This window comes from Bos indicus, chromosome 2, assembly GCF_029378745.1.
Source record: "Bos indicus isolate NIAB-ARS_2022 breed Sahiwal x Tharparkar chromosome 2, NIAB-ARS_B.indTharparkar_mat_pri_1.0, whole genome shotgun sequence".
In the NCBI taxonomy this organism is placed as follows: Eukaryota; Metazoa; Chordata; class Mammalia; order Artiodactyla; family Bovidae; genus Bos; species Bos indicus.
Genome location: NC_091761.1, coordinates 21,680,163 through 21,700,681, shown reverse-complemented (window position 1 = coordinate 21,700,681; position 20,519 = coordinate 21,680,163). Strand labels below are relative to the sequence as shown.

At 36.9% G+C, this 20,519-nt stretch overlaps 1 protein-coding gene across 2 annotated transcripts in view; it reads right to left on the bottom strand.

The window, feature by feature from the left end:
• Positions 1-20,519, bottom strand: part of ATF2 (activating transcription factor 2) — an 83,639-nt gene that overhangs the window by 51,553 nt on the left and 11,567 nt on the right. For both annotated transcript variants that reach the window (XM_070803154.1, XM_070803147.1), the window contains exons 3-4: positions 7,596-7,670; positions 6,048-6,117 (exon numbers count right to left, since the gene is read on the bottom strand). In XM_070803154.1, coding sequence (XP_070659255.1) covers positions 6,048-6,117; positions 7,596-7,627 — 102 coding nt within the window. In that variant the 5' untranslated portion in view covers positions 7,628-7,670. The remainder of the gene's footprint in view (positions 1-6,047; positions 6,118-7,595; positions 7,671-20,519) is intronic.

Here is a 20,519-nt window from a genome sequence, read left to right as displayed (position 1 = left end):
ACAATATGCCATAGCCTCTAAAGATAATTTCTTTTGTGCAATGGAATATACAGAAATGTAGTCCATTCTGAAGGAGATCAGCCCTGGGATTTCTTTGGAAGGAATGATGTTAAAGCTGAAACTCCAGTACTTTGGCCACCTCATGCGAAGAGTTGACTCATTGGAAAAGACTCTGATGATGGGAGGGATTGGGGGCAAGAGGAGAAGGGGACGACAGAGGATGAGATGGCTGGATGGCATCACTGACTCAATGGACGTGAGTCTCAGTGAACTCCGGGAGTTGGTGATGGACAGGGAGGCCTGGCGTGCTGTGATTCATGGGGTCGCAAAGAGTTGGACACAACTGAGCGACTGATCTGATCTGATGTGATGGTGACCATATCGAAGAAACATGTTTGTATGTCTAAGTTTTGATATGGTTCCTTTTCTCTATTCAAACCTTCTACACCTCTTCCTGACTTTTCATTCTCAGGTACTATGGATAAATTGTCCATGGTCCTACGTAAGGCCAGTCCTTCCACTTGAACACTGAATCCCATCCTCTCTTAAGGACCCTATTTTTGCAACAATTCCTCTCTCTACAGTGTAAAGTATGCTGTGATAGTCGCAACTTAAAATTCAAAACAAAAAAGCTCCATCTTTAATCCTCCTCCAGCAGTATTTCACTGTTCCCTTTAAGCTATTACAAAAGGTATCTTATAAAGTCTCCACTTCTGATTCTCCACATTTACTCTTCAGGCTGACTCCAATCTCATTGTCGTCACTGCTCTTTCACTGAAACTACTCTTACCAGGGTGTCTTAACAGTCCCCATATTCCTAAATTCAATAGTAAATACTGAATTATCCTATCAACTATATGACTATACTGTTTCTCCACATTTTGAAACTTTTTCTACTTGACTTCTAGAACAGTTTTCTTCATTGTCTGCTGCTTCTCTGCCTCCTCTGTGTCCTTCCCCTCTTTCTGACTGCTAAACACTGGAGTGCCTTAAAGCTTAGTTCTCATCCTTCCTCTCTATACTACTTAAATACAGAAGTAAAACTGAAGAAATATGGGGAGTATGGATTATCAAAATGTATTTCTAACTCTACCAATGGAAAAATAATTATTATCAGACATCAAGGGAGGAGGAAAGGAGAAGAAGAAAAATGAGTGTTATCTCCTTTCATAAAAGGGAGTCTAAAAAACTATTCTAACAATATTTTTTCATATTTTCTAAAAAAATTAAGTATTTTAAGCAATCTCTGATACACACATGTTCTTATATTCAGCCATAGGTTGCTTTTTCTTCTGTTGAATTTAAGTAAATTAAAAAAAAATAGTGTAATAAACACCCTTGGTACACTTCACTCAGCTTTAGCAGTTATCAACCTATGATCCATCTCATTTCATCGCTACTCACAATTCACCCAAAGCATTTCTTTTTTTGAGACCAATCCCAAGAATTACTTTACCTAGAAATATTGCAGTATTCATCTGTGGCACATTGTAAAACATGGCCACAAATTCCTTTTGGTATGATATATACCCTCCTCCCTTTGCCATGTGGTTAACGTTGGTTCTCCCATCCAGAGGATGGTACCTATTTCTCCACCCCTTGAGTCTGAGCTGGTCTGGTGACTTGCATGATCAACAGAATGCTACAGGACTGATGCCCTGTCACTTCCAAACTAAAGCTTCAAGGAGCTTTGTAGTTTTCAGCTTCTATTCCCATGGAAAACTGCTGTCCAACGATTCCCAGGTAACAAAATATATTGAACATATATTTAATAACCTTGGCATATGTCCTTTCATAGTTTTGACATAACATTTGTGGGACAGAATCCCAGAAGTGGGATTGCTGGGTCAAACCGTAAATGCATTTGCCATCTTGCACTTTTATCCACAATGAAGGAGGGTGCAGAAGGAGTATTTTTAATATGACTGAAGTAAAATGGCTGCTGCTTTGCCAAAAATATAAACATTCTGATGGTAGAAAATGTCAAAATAATAATAGATTGATTTATAGACAGCATCATTAGATGGAAATGCTGCTGATATATATATACTGAGGAAGAACAGTTGGGTGATTTTCAGGCCTGATAAAGCACTGGAACACCCTTGCTATCTGCCGAAGACTCTACAAAGGCTCTCCTTCCTATTCTTCGTGGCCTGAGGGGTAGTCTACCTCTCAGTCTCTTGACTATTTGTGCCACGGATTGGGCATGTACAAGGCAGTCTGCTATGAGAACTCAAATAATGAGTATCAAAAAGTTCCCAGACTTCCTGGATCTGGTATTGAGGTGAATAAGCTCTGGCTTTACCCCTGGGATGTGTTGTGTAATGTTCCATTTGCCTCATCTCATCAGCTAAGGAAGCATTAATAGTGTCTATAAACAGTATGGGTGTGCTTGAACAGATTGTGTACTTTTCCTCAGCAATTTTAAAATATTTTCTCTACCTGAAAACTATCTCATTTTCATTTACCTTAATTCCCCTAATTTTATTGAATTCATTCTCTCACTGGTTCTATCTCCCAGTTTTGGGGTTGAGGTACCAAAAACAGGGAAAGTTAGATGTTATTAATTCGATCTTGGGTTCTCATCCTCTCTGATCTTTTGTTGGCATTTAATCTTCATTTGGTTAAATGCCAGATGAGAGCTAAGCTTCATTTAACCTTATTTCTTAAGTAAATTTAAATACAATGCTTTTTATTAAAAGTGGCATATATATTACTAAAGAGTCAATCACAAGATGATAATTCCAACTATTTTAAGCAGAAAAGAATAAGACAAAGAATCAGGGACTTATCTGAGACTGACTTTTCAAGAATGATTCCTAGAACAACACAGCAAAATTGGTCATGCTCCAAAGGCTGGCTTGAGAAATATACTGTATTAGCTATAATCCAGGGGTTACAGAATTACGCTCTCTTTGTACAGTCCATTTCAGCAAAATGGACTTTTTTTTAAGTCCATTAAAAAAAAGAGTGGTGGACTTTTTAAGTGGTGGACTCTCTAAGTCCACCTTTCTATTTAACTTAGTCCCAAATCCAAGGAGTAAATGTAATTTACCATTATAAGTAAATCATATCCAAAATTTTAGTGGAAAAGGATTTTGGAAATTGCTTTCCTGAATATATAGAAAAATGTATACAAAATTTATCTCCTAAATATATGTCAAATCACTCTATTTCTCTATATGTACATTACTAACACCTAGTCAAACCACCATTATCTCTCAGCTGACTGCTGCCAGTCTACTTTCCCAGCTTCTACTATTAGCTCAGCAATGGCTTTTCATTCCTCTGTGAATAAAACCCAAACACCTTAGACCACAGTCAACAAAAAAGCTCTACAGGTTATGGGCTCTTTTTATTCCCCTACCTTTCTGACCTCATCTCCTACCCTTATCCTAGTTAATCACTATATGTTCCAGTTACAGCAGTCATCTTTCTGCTCTTAAACACACCAAATCCATTTCTTCCCTCGTGGCCTTAAACTTGTTGTTCTTTCACTCTGAAAAATTCTTCCCCAAGGTATGTGTAGGGTTTGCTTCCACATCTTTATTCAAGTGTCACCTTATTACAGAGGCATTCACTGACCAACCCATTTAAAATATCACCAACTCTGGTAACTTCTACCTTTATCCTGTTAAAGTGAAAGCGTTAGTCGCTCAGTTGTGTCTGATTCTTTGTGACCCCAAGACCAGGCTCCTCTGTCCATAGAATTCTCCAGGCAAGAATACTGGAGAGGGTAGCTATTTCCTTCTTCAGGGGATCTTCCTAACCCAGGGATTGAACCTGGGTCTTCTGCATTGCAGGCGAATTCTTTACTGTCTGAGCCACTAGGGAAGCCCCACTTTTATCCTGCTCAACATCACTGGACATCATGTAAACTAAAATCTTTAGATACCACTACACCCTCACCAGAAGGACTACAATTAAAAGACCATCTGAAACAATCCTGAAAAAGGAGAACTAAATCGGAGAACTTACCCTAAGTGACTGGAAGGCTCACTATGTAGCTAGAGTAATCAAGACATATGGTACTGGCATAAAACTTGACAGATTGATGAAAAAACAGAATAGAAGCTCAGAAACAGATCCATGCTTTACAAATCATTTGGTTTTCAAGAAAAGGGATGAAGCAATTTAATGGAGAAAGAAAAAAAAAATCTTTCAACAAGTGACACTAGAATCTCTGAAAAGCCATAAGGGAAAAAAAAGGTGAGCTTCAACTCCTACCTCATACTTATGCACAAATATTAATTCAAAAGGCAAGAGACCTAAATGAAAAGCCAAACTTTCAGAGGAACATGAAGGAGAGTATTTTTGTGCCTTAAAGGTAAGCAACAGTTTCTTAGATAAGTCACAGAAAGCAACCACCAAAGAGAAAAAATTAACACATCAGACTTCATTAAAATTAGAAACATCTGTCCATCTTTTGATGGACAGATTATTTTCATATTATGAAAATCAAGTTGGAAACCAGAGACATAAAGAAAGAATTGAAGATGGACTGGTATCCAGAATATTTAAAGAACTCATACAACTCAATAATTAAAAGACAACCCAATTTTAAAAAACAAGCAGATTTGAAAATATTTCACAAAAAATAAGGTATAAAAATGGCCAATACGCAAATGAAAAAGTGCTCATCTTTTCATCAATGAAATGCAAATTAACACACAATACATCAGTATACACCCAATGAAAATGACTAAAATTAAAAGAACCACACCAAATATTGGCAAGGGTATTATACAACAGGACTGCTCACAGACTGCTAGTGGAAATAGTGAGTGGTTCCTGCCTTTTAGAAGCAGGTTGACAGTTTCCTATTATATGTAACATATGATCCCACCACTACCCTTCTAGGTAGTCACCCAAGAGAAAAGAAAGAATGTGTTCACACAAAGGCTGGTACTTAAACATTCACAATAGCTTTATTTCTAACAACTAAAAATTGGAAATAAGCCAAAAGTCCATAAACAAGTGAATAAGTAACTGCTTGTGAATTACGGAAATATTATTCCTCAATGAAAAGGAATTAACTATGGATCACAAAGGGAGAAACTGCAAATTATGTGGAATGAAAGAATCCAGTCAAAAGTACATACTGTATGATTTCACTTACATAAAATTCTAGAAAATAAAAACTAACCTATAGCGACAGAAGGCAGAACAGACGCTGACAGGATTGGGAGGGGTGAGAGGGAGGCAATACAAGCACAGGAAACTTTGGGAGATGACGAATACGTTCACTATCTGAATTGTGATGGTTTTATGGGTACATACATATGTTAAAATGTATCAAACTGTACACTTAGAAGTAATATGCAGTTTACTGTATATAAATTATATCTCAACTTAAAGTATCAACTAAAGAAAACAATGAGAACCAGAGAAACATTTTAATATTTATGATTTACAGTTTATATATTTAAGTACTCTACAATTTTACTACACATTAAATTTATTTTTTCATTCCTCAGTGTCTATAGTTATTTTAAGATTATTATAACAATATTAGATTATTTAATGGCCTATTGAAAACCACAGAAATATCTTCTGAAACACTAAAATATTATTTTCTGAAAATGTTTCCACACAAGCCTAAAGATTTTAGACTTAATAACACTAGTATATTAGTGATATGCTGTACATTAGTGATTCGCTCAGAGGTAAAAATTAGTTAATTTCACAAGAGTTCAGCAAATAAAACAATTTTCATATAAGATAATGTATCTGATTTCCAACTGGGCAGTTTACAATGATTTTTAACCAATAATGGTCAAATGAAAATACTTTTAAACCTTGTGTTTTTTCCAGGTTTTCCATCTTTCCCTTACAAGACTTAACTTTTTTTTTCCATATTAGATTGTCTTCTTTAAAATTCAGATATGCTGCTGAGGAAAATGAATTTTTTTCTCCAAATTTTTCTGGGTTATTTTCATTCTAACTCCAAAATTGTACAAAATATTGTAAAGGAATCCCCTTAATGACAACATTCACTGTCATAAGTGTTTAATAAATGTGAACATACCAAATACTTTATGTATTACCTGGCCACATCCAGGGGCAGTACATAGAAACGGTTTGTCATCACTCATATTCCACAGGTCCTTGTATTGCCTATAATAAAACATTCAGAGATAGTTAAACATTTTACAGTACAGATTTTTAAATAAAGAACTTAAAATGTAGTATTACTTGATTTTCATTAAGTTTTTTACCTTTTCTATCTGAATGTGAAATAAAACAGTTTTACCGACATCTTAACCCCACCTTCCATTTTCTTACTATGAATAAAGACATGCAACATGCAGATTTTACATTATAGAAAAAATTGTTAAGAACTCTGATCTATTAGGTTAAACCTTTCCTGTTCAGTAGCATAAGTGTGGAAAGAATGAAATAATTAGAAGATCACTACTTTAAATACCAATGAAATAATGGATAGGCAACTCTCATCAATGTCTGATAAAACCAGCAGGAGCAAAGGTGATGGGAGCTTCATAATGGCTGCGTCAGGCTGACAGCATCTGAACTCATGGGTCAGTGTTAAGTTAACGTCACCAAAAGTGGGACAAATATTTTGAGTCCCCTGATGAGACAATAGAAAGCACATTAAGTATTCGTGGTGGGGGGCGGAGGGTGCGGCTGTATCCAAACCTGAAATCGAATCAAGCTTTTCTAGATTCTACTACAGGAAATAAAGGAGATAGACAAAAAGGTCAAACTCCACTGCTAAGATACAATTAGCGAAATTCTACAGCACGAAAGACCTGGTCTCCTCAAAAATAAATGTCATGGGGAATAAAAGAAAAGAGAAAGTAGAGGGGAATTGCTTTAGGTTAAAAGAGGTTGAATAAACCATATTAAACAGAATACAATATGGGGACTTTCCTGGATCCTGATTTAAACCAAAAACTACAAAAAAAGACATCTTCAAGTCAATATTATTTTCCTACTTTTTGATTTAGACTTGAAAGTTCCCAATTAGTCCTTCCATTAACTTGCAGGTTTTTGTTTTTGCTTTCTTCCTACAAATTACATGTAACAATTATATTTGAATGAACTAACAATTCTGTAAAATTATTCCTTTTTCAACACTAGTTTGTTAGCCTTTCAGAAATATGTAACCTTCAAAAACCTTTCAGAAAAACCCCTTCACAAACAGAGATGACAATAGCTATTATAGTCAGATTTGGGAAGTGCTAGACTATTTCTTTTGGAAGGCAGGACTTTTCAAAGACAGTATATTCAAGGGAAATGACCAGAAGAGCACCTAGAATGCAGCATATCTGCCACATCCATTTTCTATCTGAACCCTTTTTCACCTCATGGGACTAGTATTATTTGGAACTCATTTAAGGAGAAATCAAATATATATATTTATCTTTGTCATAGTTGAGTGTACTTTGATGCTCTATTTAATAATTTAAAAATACAATAGGAGTATCAGCTAAACTACATACTATATAAATAAGTATTCCTTATTTATATATTAAAAAAACATGATCTAGAAATAACCTATGAAAATACTTATAATCTACAATATGAAAAATAAAATTTGAATAGCCCAAAATACCAAATTATTGCATACACACCTGGCAGAATTTACATGTAACTTGAATTTCATAAGCTGAACAACTTATCACGTCCTCTTTTTCATGGCAAGGATACTGAAAAACAAAGTGGTTTCACACTATTAAGTATTTAGTTTTGAAACACTTATAAAAAAACTCAGATAATTACACTCTCTGTAACTACTGTCATCCAAAAACCCACTCACTATTAAGAATCTTTATAATAGAGCTCTGCTCCTAAAACAAAACACCCATATAAATGCAAAATATATCCAACTCTACCATAAGGTAAAAGAGAAACATTTAGCTTAGCCTTTAAGGTTGTGGTTGAAGGGCAATAATTAAGAGTGAAAATCCTGACTTTTGAAGTCTGGCAAAAAGACGAGACCTCGTATTTCAAAATACCTATTCAGAAAGCTTTAAATTTTTTCAAATGCAGTCAGCGTGGTCTGGTTCTCAGCCTAATTCATCAAAGTCTATTTGCCACAATGTAGTTGAAGGAGCTCCCTCTTCCCTAATTTCATAGCTTACTTATCTGATATTAGCTTAAGAATGAGTACAACACTTAAACTACTTAGGTGAGTGTCTCATTTTTTAAAAAAAATATAAATTTACTTATTTTAATTGGAGGCTAATTACTTTACAATATTGTACTGGTTTTGCCATACATCAACATGAATTCGCCATGGGTGTACACGTGTTCCCCATCCTGAACTCCCCTCCCACCTCCCTCCCCTAAGTGTCTCATTTTTAAACCCAGCTAATACTCCATTACATTCACTGAAACCCCATCTAGTGGCGAACAGAGTTAACTATATGCTTATCCATAAAAGCCAACGGTACATAAGAGAAAAATTATTTTTACATAATATTGCTTATAAATGTGGTGAAGAATGTCCTGCTCAACAGAATTGGGTAATTCCTGTGGAGAAATGTGCAAATAGCTACAGTTCTGAGTCCCGGAATCAAAGATGATATAAGAGATAGGAAGAAGAAAGTTCTCCTGAAAGAGAGAGAACGTTTTAGTTCCTCAGTCATCTTGACTCCTTACAGCCCCATGGACTATTGCCTGCCAGGCTTCTCTGTCTCTGGGATTCTCCAGGGAAGAATACTAGAGTGGGTTGCCACTTCCTACTCCAGGGAATCTTCCCCAACCAGGGACTGAACCTGTGCCTCTTGTGTCCCCTGCACTGGCAGGTAGATTCTTTAACCACTAGTGCCACCTGGGAAGCCCCCATTAAATACTAAGGAATGAATAAACTGCTATATGATATGAACCAGATAAGTTTAGATTATGTTACCTATCTCAATAAACTCCTAAAACCAGTAAGAAGATGCAGTTCATATTACTTTGAAAAATCAAAGCAATATTTAAACTCAGTTGAGTTCAGGAAACATTTAAACATCACACACAAAGACACAAAGGTGAAAAAAACAAACAGACCCTCCACTCTGAGAAACTTTTAGTCAAGCAGAAGAAAGAAAACAGAAATTCACTACAATCTGGTTAAGAATAAGAGTTAAAATATTAAAAATATAGAAGTAGTTCAGGGAACCAATACAATACTTATAGAAAAGCTTTCTGAAGGAATTAACCCTTGGTATTCTTTTCTACCCCCATGACTACTACTGTCCCATTCTACAAAAGAAGTTCCTTATATACACAGCAGATTATTTTCTAGTCAACCAATAACAATTCCCATTCCTTATACTATTTCCTAATATCTAGCTGAGGTAGCTGTAAAGACAACAGTCGAAGCACCTTCTCCAGCAGGCTTAAATGCTAATCTCAAACCTCTAAATCCAGGTTTATCTCCCTTTCACATCAAGGGTGAAAATATGCTCCTAGGAAAGCATGGGAAGGAGGCTTTGTTCAACTCTAAACTGTCAGAGAAGACAACGACTGCAGATAGAGAACTGTTACTACAGCACACCGCTCTCGGGCAAGCATCTACAAACCCATCAGTTCAGTTCAGTCCCTCAGTCGTGTCTGACCCTTAGCGACCCCATGGGCTGATGAACGCCAGGCATCCCTGTCCATCACCAACTGCTGGAGTTTACTCAAACTCATCTCCAGTGAGTCGGTGATGCCATCCAACCATCTCATCCTCTGTTGTCCCCTTCTCCTCCTGCCCTCAATCTTTCCCAGCATCAGGGTCTTTTCAAATGAGTCAGCTCTTCCCATCAGGTGGCCAAAGTATTGGAGCTTCAGCTTCAAATCCTCCGTCTTTCCAATGAATATTCATGACTGATCTCCTTTAGGATGGACTGGTTTGATCTCCTTGCAGTCCAATGGACTCTCAGGAGTCTTCTCCAACACCACAGTTCAAAAGCAACAATTCTTCAGTGCTCAGCTTTTTTTATAGTCCAACTCTCACATCCATACTTGACTACTGGAAAAACCATAGCTTTGACTTGATGGACCTTTGTTGGCAAAATCATGTCTCTGCTTTTTAATATGCTGTCTAGGTTGGTCATAGCTTTTCTCCAAGGAGAAAGCGTCTTTTAATTTCATGACTGCAGTCACCATCTGCAGTGATTTGGGAGCCCAGAAAAATAAAGTCAGCCACTGTTTCCCCATCTAATTGCTATGAAATGATGGGATGGGATGCCATGATCTTTGTTTTCTGAATGCTGAGTTTTAAGCCAACCTTTTCACTCTCCTCTTTCACTTTCATCAAGACGCCCTTTAGTTCTTTTTCATTTTCTGCCATAAGGGTCGTGCCATCTGCATATCTGAGGTTAATGATATTTCTCCCAGCTATCTTGATTCCAGCTTGTGCTTTATCCAGCCCAATGTTTCTCATGATGTACTCTGCATATAAGTTAAATAAGCAGGGTGACAATATACAGCCTTGACGTACTCCTTTTCCTTTTGGAACCAGTCTGTTGTTCCAAGTCCAGTTCTAACTGTTGCTTCCTGACCTACATACAGGTTTCTCAAGAGGCAGGTCAGGTGGTCTGGTATGCCCATCTCCTTCAGAACTTTCCACAGTTTATTGTGATCCACACAGTCAAAGGCTTTGACATAGTCAATAAAGCAGAAATAGATGCTTTTCTGGAACTCTCTTGCTTTTTCAACGATCCAGCAGATGTTGGCAATTTGATCTCTGGTTCCTCTACGTTTTCTAAAACCAGCTTGAACATCTGGAAGTTCACGGTTCACGTACTGTTGAAGCCTGGTTTGGAGAATTTTGAGCATTACTTTACTAGCATGTGAGATGAGTGCAACTGTGAGGTAGTTTGAGCATTCTTTGGCATTGCCTTTCTTTGGGATTGGAATGAAAACTGATCTTTTCCAGTCCTGTGGCCACTGCTAAGTTTTCCAAATTTGCTGGCATATTGAGTGCAGCACTTTCACAGCATCATCTTTTAGTATTTGAATAGCTCACCTGGAATTCCATCACCTCCACTAGCTTTGTTTGTAGTGATGCTTCCTAAGGCCCACTTGACTTCACATTCCAGGATGTCTTGCTCTAGGTGGGTGATCACACCATATCGATTATCTGGGTCGTGAAGCTCTTTTTTGTATAGTTTTTCTGTGTATTCTTGCCACCTCTTCTTAGTATCTTCTGCTTCTGTTAGGTCTATACCATTTATGTCCTTTATTGAGCCCATCTTTGCATGAAATGTTCCCTTCATAACTCTAATTTTCTTGAAGAGATCTCTAGTCTTGCCCATTCTATTGTTTTCCTCTCTTTCTTTGCATTGATCACTGAGGAAGGCTTTCTCATCTCTCCTTGCTATTCTTTGGAACTCTGCATTCAAATGGGTGTATCTCCTTTTCTCTTTTTGCTTCTCTTCTCTTCACAGCTATTTGTAAGGCCTCCTCAGACAACCATTTTGCTGTTTTGCATTTCTTTTTCTTGGGAATGGCCTTGCTCCCTGTCTCCTGTACAATGTCATGAACCTCCATCCACAGTTCATCAGGCACTCTATCAGATCTAGTGCCTTAAATCTATTTCTCACTTCCACTGTATAGTCAAAAGGGATTTGATTTAGGTCATACCTGAATGGTCTAATGGTTTTCCCTACTTTCTTCAATTTAACTCTGAATCTGGCAATTAGGAGTTCATGATCTGAGCCACAGTCAGCTCCCGGTCTTGTTTTTGTTGACTGTATAGAGCTTCTCCATCTTTGGCTGCAAAGAATATAATCAATCTGATTTCACTGTTGACCATCTGGTGATGTCCATATATTGAGTCTTCTGAAAAAATGTGGTCCACTGGAGAAGGGAATGGCAAACCACTTCAGTAGTCTTGCCTTGAGAACCCCATGAACAGTATGAAAAGGCAAAAAGATAGGACACTGACAGATGAACTCCCCAGGTCGGTAGGTGCCCAATATGCTACTGGAGATCAGTGGAGAAATAACTCCAGAAAATGAAGGGACAGAGCCAAAGCAAAAACAACACCCAGCTGTGGATGTGACTGGTGATTGAAGCAAGGTCTAATTCTGTAAAGAGCACTACTGCATAGGAACCTGGAATGTTAGGTCTATGAATCAAGGCAAATTGGAAGTGTTAAAACCGGAGATGGCAAGAGTGAACATCAACATTTTAGCAAACTAAAATGGACTAGAATGGGTGAATTTAACTCAGATGACCATTATATCTACTACTGTGGACAAGAATCCCTTAGTAGAAATGGAGTACCCATCAAAGTCAACAAGAGAGTCCAAAATGCAGTACTTGGATGCAATCTCAAAAGCAACAGAATGATCTCTGTTCGTTTCCAAGGCAAACCATTGAATATCATGGTAATCCAAGTCTATGCCCCGACCAGTAATGCTGAAGAAGCTGAAGTTGAACATTTCTATGAAGACCTATAAGACCTTCTAGAACTAACTCCCCAAAAAGATGTCCTTTTCATTATAGGGGACTGGAATGCAAAAGTAGGAAGTCAAGAAACACCTGGAGTAACAGACAAATTTGGCCTTGGAGTACAGAATGAAGCAGAGCAAAGGCTAATAGAGTTTTGCCAAGAGAACACAGTGGTCATAGCAAACACCCTCTTCCAAGAACACAGGAGAAGACTCTACAACCTATACTGGTAGGAAAATCACTGGCATGAAGAGTACACAGAGGGTTCTACACAAGATTTAAGAAGTCAGTTTCTTTAGTTTCTCTAATCTCTCTTTTAACTCTTCTAATATTCTTCATCTTCCCTCTCCTTGTGATTTACTGCCAAGGTTTCTACTTTCCACCTTTCAACAAATATCTGAGGGTCTAATTTGTGCTTCACTCTATGCTATGTGCTAGGGATGTAGTAGTGAACTAAGATACTCTCAAGACTATTTGCTATCAAGACTTCCAGAATAGTGACGGAGTTTATACTAGCTAATCAAATATCCAGCTCAGACTTCTCTTTCCAGTTTCTAGGACAATTTCACATATAAACATGTGTATGTTCTTCATATTTTTTCTATTTCATTGCTATAAGGCATTTTATTTTAGAACTCCAAACATGGTTGAAGGTATAGTTTAAATTTTGTTTGTTATAACAGAGTCATAGCAGTATCCACTACTAAGTATACCACATAAATGATCAATCTTACATAATATAATTCTAAAAAAAAATCTTTAAAGCTTAAGGTTTATTTGGGGTTCACAAAGAGGTCATTGCTATTTTTGGATATTATGAACTAAATTACACTTGCTGAATTAAGACTTTGTAAAGAACTTTAAATTTGCTCTCAGAAAAATACAGAAAAAGAAAGAATAATGTATAAAAATACACAAATATTTTTTAATTAAAAAAAAAAAAGAATATTACAATTTCCTTTAAAATACAATTATTTAAATAATTGTACCTAATACAGGACCTAACAGAAACAGAAGATATTAAGAAGAAGTGGCAAGAATACACAGAAGAACTATACAAAAAAGATCTTAATGACCCAGATAACCATGATGCTGTGATCACTCACCTAGTGCCAGACATCCTGGAATGCGAAGTCAAGTGGGCCTTAGGAAGCATTACTACGAACAAAGCTAGTGGAGGTGATGGAATTCCAGCTGAGCTATTTCAAATCCTGAGAGATGATGCTGTTAAAATGTCAGCAATATGTCAGCAAATTTGGAAAACTCAGCAGTGGCCACAGGGCTGGAAAAGGTCAGTTTTCATTCCAAACCCAAAGAAAGGCAATGCCAAAGAATACTCAAACTATAGCACAATTGCACTCATCTCACACACTAGCAGAATAATGCTCAAAATTCTCCAACTAGGCTTCAACAGTGTGTGAACTGAGAACTTCCAGATGTTTAAGGTGGATTTAGAAAAGGTAGAGGAACCAGAGATCAAATTGCCAACATCCACTGGATCATAGAAAAAGCAAGAGAATTGCAAAAAAACATCTATTTCCACTTCATTGTATACACTAAAGCCTTTGACTATGTGGATGACAACAAACTGTGGAAAATTCTTAAAGAGATGGGAATACCAGATCACCTTACCTACCTCCTGAGAAATCTGTATGCAGGTCAAGCAGCAACAGTTAGAATGGGACATGGAACAATGGACTGGTTCCAAAGTGGAAAGGAGTATGTCAAGGCTTTATATTGTCACCCCGCTTATTTAATTTATATGGAGAGTACATCATGTGAAATGCTGAGCTGTCTAGGTTTGTCACAGCTTTTCTTCCAATGAGCAAGCGTCTTTTAATTTCATGGCTGCAGTCACCATCTGCAGTGAAAAAGCTAGCTTAAAACTCAATATTCAAAAATCTAAGATCATGGCATCCAGTCCCATCACTTTATGGTAAATAGATGGGGAAACAATGGAAACAGTGACACTTTGTTTTCTTGGGCTTCCAAATCACTGCAGATGGTGACTGCAGCCATGAAATTAAAATATGTTTGCTCCTTGAAAGAAAAGCTATGACAAACCTAGACAGCATGTTAAAAAGTAGAGACATTACTTTGCCAACAAAGGTCTGTCTAGTCACAGCTATGATTTTTCTAGTAATCGTATAGATGGATGTCAGATATGGATGGACTATAAATAAAGCTGAATGCAAAGAATTGATGCTTTGAACTGTGGTGTTGGAGAAGACTCCTGAGAGTTCCTTGAACTGCAAGGAGATCAAACTTTCAATCCTAAAGGAAATCAGTCCTGAATATTCATCAGAAGGACTGATGCTGAAGCTCCAATAATTTGGCCACCTGATGCAAAGAACTAACTCATTGGAAAAGACCCTGATGCTGGAAAGACTGAAGGCAGGAGGAGAAGGGGACGACAGAGGATGAGTTGGCTGGATGGCATCACCAACTCGATGGACATGAGTTTGAGCAAGCGCAGCGAGCTGGTGATGGACAGGGAATCCTGGTGTGCTGCAGTTCATGGGGTTACAAAGAGTCAGACAAAACTGAGCAACTGAACTGAACTGAAATTCTGCCACATTATTAAATAGTATCAGGAGTCCCCAACCTTTATTGGCACCAGGGACCAGTTTTGTGGAATACAATTGTTCCACAGATGGAGGTGGAGGATTGGGGTGGGGGTGGATGGTTCAGGTGGTAATCTGAACCCATGAGGAGAGTGATGGGGATTGGTGCATGGCACAAAGCTTCACTCACTTTCCCTGATGCTCATCTCCCACTGTGCGGTCCAGTTCTTAACAGGCTGAGAACAGGTACTGGTCTGCAGTTGGGGGGTTAGGGACTCCTGATAAAAATCATTAAATTTTAAATGTCATTTTAATGGCTATATAGTATTCCATATAGATCTACAGTGTCATACAGATACAACATATTTATAACTAATTCTCTATTACTCCGTTATGTGTGTGTGTTAGTGGCTCAGTCGTGTTGACTCTGTGACCCTATGGACTGTCACCCATCAGGCTCCTCTGTCTGTGGGTTTCTCCAGGCAAGCACATACTGGTATGGGTGCTTGCCTGGGAAGCACCATACCAGAAGGGAAAGGTATGCCATTCCCTTCTCTGGGGGATATTCCTGACCCAGGGATTGAAAGTAGGTCTCCTGCAGTGCAGGTGAATTCTTCACTGTCTGAGCTCTATTACAACTATTCTCTTACTGATTTTCATCATCAGTTACTATTTTTGAGGACAAATCTTTGTGTAATATCTGTAATTATTTCCATTAGATGAATTTCTAGAACTGAAACTACTATATCAAAGTGAAGGCACATTTTTAAGACTTAATTTATATTGCTAAACTCTTCAGACACATAACACTGACTTCTACTTTACCTGTAAGTGTACAGAAAGACCTAATTTCTCAATGCTCACACCAACAGTGAATATTTAACATTTTTGTTAAATTAGTGCGAAAAAAATTTTTAAGTTGCATATCCTGACACACAAATGAGATTGAACCTTTTCATATATATATTGGCTCTTTGTAATCTCTAAACTGCTTCCTTTGCCCAATCTTTTTTAAAAAATGGAAGATATCTGACACACAACATTGTGTAAATTCAAGGTGTAAAATACGCTACCTTGATACATTTGTATGTTGTAGTACAACTGACATTGTATATTTATTTTACATTACCTAATTATAGTACAATATTGTTGTCTATATCCATTATACTGTACATTAGATCATCCTAGCTTACTCCTTTCAAATCTGTATCCTTAAACATCAACTTTATCTATGCCTTTTGCCCATTCAAAAAAATAAAATGTTAGTCCAAAATTCTCTCTTGAATACAGGTCAGAGGCTCTTTCTTATAACATGGATTTCTGATTATTTACCTCATTGTATTCCTGATCTAGTCCTAACTATGCAAACTACAAATGATGCCCTAAACAGTGAAATGACTTACTCAAGGTAAAAAATGGTATGAGAAATTTCTCCTGCTATACTATGCCTGCCAGCTGGCAAGCTCTGCTATACTGTGCATATGAACTGTCTTGCGTTGCAATTCTTTGCTTACCAGCTATACAGCAATTTTATGGAAACCACTTTAAAAAAATAGTACAGAAAGACTCTCTGGGAACTTGTAGAGTTACTCAATAGACCCATTATCAAATAAAACCACACATAATATAAGACGCCAATTAAAAAATCCTAATGAAGAACACTTTAAGGAAAGATGAAAGGAAGGAAATGGTTGAAATTAACCAGCAAACCATTTCTTGTAACTTAAAATGAATAAAAAGACAACCTTCCAAGGAAAAACATAAATAAGGGTATCTTCACAGGAGACAGATTAGTCAGGCCATTGAGGGAGCAGCCTGTCTAAGTACAGAGTGTGGGAACCTGGACAAGAAGAGAAAGGTGCTCATGGGGGGAAGAGGTTGGGCTGGACACGAGACTGAGTTAGGTGAGGAAAGATCTGTCTATGCAGGCAGGGGGAAGCAGTCTGATGTGGGATGTCGGTGCCCCAGAAGGGTGAGGAGGCATCCACGTGAGGTAAAGAACAGGGATGGCATCAGCCCAAGACAGGATATCAGGACCGAGCAAGAGGATACCTACCTGCTGAGAGGAAAAGGCCTGGTGGCAACAGGCAATTCATTACATGTAACGCAGGTAATGAATGAATAAGTGAATTTCTCAAGGATACAGTGGATGAAAATAGGCAACACTATACAGAGGATGGAAATAATTACACAGAATAAATCCTGATGATGGGATTTAGAGATATTGGTATAAACTCATGATTTTCAATGTAAACATACAGAAACACAGATGATAATATGTGTATAAATATGCACATATATTCACATACTTCCCTAGCTGTGTCACTGAGAGGGCCTAGGAACACTGATAACACATAAGCAAGAAGCCCACTTAGCACCCAGACCTTGATGTCAAAATGCCATTTTCAACCAAAAGGAACCTGGGATCCTTGAAGAATTGGTTGATTCCAGGGCTGAAGCAGGAAAAATACATGATGGGCCTTAAGTACCTTGTGCAAGAAAGAAGGAATACTATGGATTTAGTCAGAAAGTGGCTAGATCTCAGACAATTTCAGAATCAAAATAAATGACAGTAATAGATATTATAAATAAAATAGGATTTCATTAATCTGATATAAAAGATATATACCAATATAGAAGAATAAACTGAAAGTTTGATTAGACAGGATACTTACATCCTCTCAAACTATCTCCCCATAAAATACATTTTAATTACTAAAGACAAAAGAGTAATATACAGTACAAATGCCTGGCAAACATCACTTTACTCAAGTGATACAAGTTAACAATACTAAAAATAAGAAAAATCAGTATCCATATCATTGCAACCAAAGGGTTGCAATGAGGAGGTCACAGCATCACTTTCATGATAGTCATGCCAAAGACACATAATCTGAATCTAATCATGAAGAAATACTACACAACCCCAAATTGAGGTAAATCCCCTCAAAACAACTGGCCCATAATTTTCAAAGTGCCAAGTCAAGGAAAGATCAAGGAACTGTTTCAGATCGAAAAAGACCAATGAGTCATGACAACTAACTGCAACATGAGATTCTAGACTGAATCTGTTTGCTATAAAGGACAGACATTATTGGAATAACTGGCAATACTTAAATATAATGTACAGATTAGATGATAGCAATATTTTAAAATTAACTTCTTGATTTTCATGGTTGTATTATGATTTAAGAGGAGAATGTCTTATTGTAGAAAATAAAGTATTTGCAGGAATGGGACATCATGCTAGCAACTTATCTTAAAAGGTTCTGAACTAAAAAAAACTAAAAATAAAAACGGAAAAACTTACAGGAGGAGCTTAAAGTGTATAGAAATAACATGCACTATCATAATTCACATATAACCATTATATAATTAGCATCATGTAACTTAGCAATAGTTAAGAGAATATACTAAAATATACAAATTCTCTTAACAATTCTCTGATTGTTTCTGGATTATAACTTTCATATTGTGTCAAAGAACAGAAAAACTATGTTCTGTATTGAAAGTTAAGAGCAAACAGAATAATAATTTCTATATCTGAATAAAGACTTGAGAGGTAACTAAAATTTAGACAATTAGCTGTCCTATAGGCAACTCCCTTGTTTAAAACATGAAATGTGGGTTAAACATTTTAAGATAGACAATATTAAACATATTAAGATAGACAATCCTTTACCCTGTAATATCAATATTTCCATGTCATTTTTAATTATATTATTCAAATGATACAACTGATAAAAATATCTGCTTTTCTTAGATCTCCTATCAAAAACAAGTAAAAAGGAAATCACTTCATAGAAACTAGTATGAGCAAATGAATCTTTGAAAACAGAAGTGGGGGAAATGAATCCGTTTCTGGTGGTTAATTTCAGAAATCACTACATTCTAAAATATGAATTTTACTCATCTTCTAGTTATAGAACTACAAACGTTGTAACCTCTACATTTAAAACATGTACTCAAGTTTCAAAGCAGATTTCTGAAATACAGATAATATTTAATGTGACCTATGATGTGCAGAATTCCCAAACATTTCTAATACAAATATATTTTATGAAATTTATTTGAAGATATTTGACTATTTGTACCTGATACTGCATTAAGAATAAGGTATGTTTCCTGACCTCAAAATTAGTTTAGTAAGGAAGACAAACAAGTGAAAATAGTAATACTAATTTAGTGATATACATACAATAATAAAGATATACACAGGTGCTATGGGAACATAGGGAACAGGGAGTATACTAGAGCTGGTTACCTTTCTTCCCCACCCGTAATCCCCTCTTAGAGCCAGATGGCCAGCAAAGGGCAATCCTATATTTCCATTACCCGACATACCTGTTTCATTCAGGTAAACCAGGAAAGACATCTGAATAAGTTAAGCCAATCAGATTACCTCTTCAAGAAATGTGTTAAAAAAAAAAAAAGTCAACCAGAGCTATACATTAGACATTTAAAATCATACTCAGGATTCACAGACACCTTCTATCATGTTCATACTGATAAGAAATTAATGAAAGCCAGAATGGAGCAGGCACAGAAAACAGGGACAAAAAACCATGTAGCCAAGATGAGTGAAAGGAAGCCTGATGCTTTCTGTGACTGGGTCAAGTGAGAATCTTTTCTATACTGAGTATGAGCTCTTCTTTTCTCTAAAGTTAAATTTATCTGATCTTCTACCCCGTCATTAAGACAAGTACCTAACCAACCCTGGAGAGACAAAGGATCTGCGAAGGGTACTAAAGGAAGTAATGCCTGGACTTAAGTCTTCTCAAAGAAAAAAGAGATGATGTTTTGGGCAGAGGAAATAGCAGAATACACAGAAGGATGGATCTCCAAGAACCTCTAATGGCTAAACTATGGGCTATGTGATTGAAGAAGACAGCTGGGGCCACAGCAGGAAGCAAATTTCAAAGGGCCTTTAGTGCCCGAGCAAGGAGTCTGGAGTCCAACCTTATTCCCTTATCTGACCCCTACCCTGAGATTATAAACTATGGCCCTGTGCCAAAATGTTAAAGTTTTTCAACTTTCTAAATAGTTGAGGGGTGTGTGTGGGGTGGGAGGGGCGGAGGAGAGAAAGAAGCAATAGAGACTATATGTGACCCCCATAAAGACTAAAATCTTACTATTTGGCTCGTCAAAGAAGTTTGCTTAATCTTGCTATTAAAAATGGGAAGATTCATGTTGAGGTTTGACAGAAAATAACAAAATTCTGTAAAGCAATTAAAAAATAAATTTAAAAAATTTAAAGAATTAAATAATAAAAAATGTAAAGATTTTAAATAGGTGATTTAGATCATCAAAGGGGCATTTTGGCAACATCACTAATAGAAGTGTGGAGGATGATTAGTGAGAGTAACACCATGCATAAGAAAATCAGTTACAAACATCTAGATTCAGGAAAGAGAATGATGATTTATACTCAAACAATGCCAGTCAAAATGAGAGGAAAGGAGAAGTTATGCTCTTATGATTAGGTCTCTAATCCTTAACAGTGTCTGGATACCCTTGCATGGACTGGCCTCTGACACCCACCGCATTCTTATGATACCT